The sequence below is a fragment of the Amblyomma mixtum genome, chromosome 5, assembly GCF_055824585.1.
Source record: "Amblyomma mixtum isolate Tamu chromosome 5, ASM5582458v1, whole genome shotgun sequence".
In the NCBI taxonomy this organism is placed as follows: Eukaryota; Metazoa; Arthropoda; class Arachnida; order Ixodida; family Ixodidae; genus Amblyomma; species Amblyomma mixtum.
Window position 1 is genome coordinate 189,209,552 of NC_143016.1, and position 2,058 is coordinate 189,211,609.

Here is a 2,058-nt window from a genome sequence, read left to right on the forward strand (position 1 = left end):
TGTTCGCCCGGTAAACAACCTCCATGACACAGAAAGGCTCAGGACCCTTTATGATGAGGTACAGTCGGGAGTCCGAAGCCTCGAGGCACTGGGCGTGATATCAAGCACGTACTGCGTGTTGTTGCTGACTGTCCTTCGAAAGAGCATCCCAGATCAACTTAGCCTCGAATACTACCGAAGGAAGGCTGCCACTTCAACCGTTCCGCAAGACGAGCTCCAAGACTTCCTCGATTTCTTGAGAACGGAAGTGGAGAGCAGAGAACGAGCACAGTGCAGCAGCCGACAGTCACTCAACAGGGATGTTAAACCGAGGGAGCCAAGCATTAAGGGGAAGCCGCCATCTGCAGCCGTCTTCGCTGTAAAGGGCAGCGAGTCACAATGCTCATTTTGTGGGGCAGAAGACCACGTTACGGCAGACTGCGTGGCCTCCGTTGCGCCAGAAGCCAAGAGAGAGATCCTGGCCAAAGAAAGACGATGCTTTAAATGCACGAAAATGAATCATCGAGCAGCAGATTGCCGAACAGCAAAGTGGCTCAAGTGCGCGAAATGCTCCGCCCGGCACGCTACTGGCTTCTGCGATCTCAGCAAGTCGACACCACCCCTTTCAAGAAACGGTTCTGCACCTCACGAGGTTGTCGTGCAGTCATCGTTACAGGTGGCACAGACTGGCTGCACGCCCAGCGTGCTCCTACAGACAGCACAAGCATGGGCGGAATCGAAACAGAAGCGCGCCTTGGTGAGGATTCTGCTCGACGGTGGCAGCCAGAGAACTTTCGTAAAGCGAGAGGTATCCCGGCGTCTCAAACTTCAAGTGGTGGGAGAAGAACGTCTCGCCATTCACACCTTTGGGACCACTACGCCAAACGTCACAACATGCAACAGAGTCGAGTTGTGTCTACGAAGCCGGCATGACGACCACGTAATAAGAATCGAGGCCCTCGAGGTTCCAGAGATTTCCGGGGACTTCCTGCCACCACCTGACGCCTCCGCTACCAGCCTGGCTGCAGACCAAGGGCTCCAACTCGCTGACCTGGCCCCGGATGACCAACGACATAACACCGGAATCTCTCTCCTGATTGGAGCTGACCATTACTGGGACGTCGCCACTGGAAGTGTCAAGCGGGTCAACGACAAGCTTGTCGCCGTGGAGACCATCTTTGGGTGGACGCTGCAGGGTAGAGTGGCAAGAAACACAGCGACGACCTGTCTGACAGCCACCGGAGTCATGCGCGTGTTGGTGACCACTGAGCAAGAAAACGACGACCTCTCCAGGCAGCTGAAGTCATTTTGGGAATTGGAACATCTTGGAATCGTTGACACAGAAACCACAGAGAAGGGAGACGAAGTTCTTCGAAGCTTTCAATAAAGCGTCACCTACCAAAATGGCCGTTATCAGGTCTCTCTGCCTTGGGAAGAAAATGCCTCAGATTTGGCGGATAACAAGGCCATAGCTGCGCAGAGACTTCGGTCGTTGACAACAAAGTTGATAAGAAACGACGGCGACATGCAACCTTACGACCGAGCGCTGAGAGAATACCTTATTGCTGGGCACGCTGAGGAGGTCGACGAAAATGGTGAGTCCCCAAAGGGACCTATTTATTACCTCCCGCATCGAGGCGTTGTCAGACCGACAAGCGAAACAACTAAGCTGAGGGTGGTCTTCGATGCCTCCTCGAGCGCACGAGGCGAGCTTTCGCTAAATGATGTTCTCTCTGCGGGACCAAATTTGAACCCAAACCTCTAAGACATCCTAATCAGGTTTCGAACCTACAGAATAGCTGTCATGGCCGATATAGAAAAGGCTTTCCTCCAAGTGCAGCTGGTCGAAGGTGACCGTGACGCCTTGCGCTTTCTCTGGTACGAGCGACCTCCCAAGCAGTCAGAAGCTCTTCCTCCTATAAAGGAGTATCTAATGACACGAGTGCCCTTCGGGGCAACATCAAGCCCCTTTTTGCTCGCGGCAACTCTGAGGTATCACATTGAGTCAGTGCAGGGCGTTTATCCGAGCACAGCGAGTACACTCAAGAACAACCTATATGTGGACGATTTGGTGACAGG

General features: G+C 53.6%; 1 protein-coding gene across 1 annotated transcript; it reads left to right on the forward strand.

Moving 5' to 3' along the window:
* The first annotated feature begins 493 nt into the window (after nucleotides 1–493).
* Nucleotides 494–1,366, forward strand: LOC149345189 (uncharacterized). Its single transcript, XM_089547385.1, has one exon. The coding sequence runs from the start codon at nucleotides 494–496 to the stop codon at nucleotides 1,364–1,366; it is 873 nt and encodes a 290-aa protein (XP_089403511.1).
* Nucleotides 1,367–2,058: the final 692 nt, after the last annotated feature.

What these genes read in the sequence shown, in the direction of transcription:
- LOC149345189 (XM_089547385.1), top strand. Translation starts at nt 494, where the DNA reads ATGAATCATCGAGCAGCAGATTGCCGAACAGCAAAGTGGCTCAAGTGC.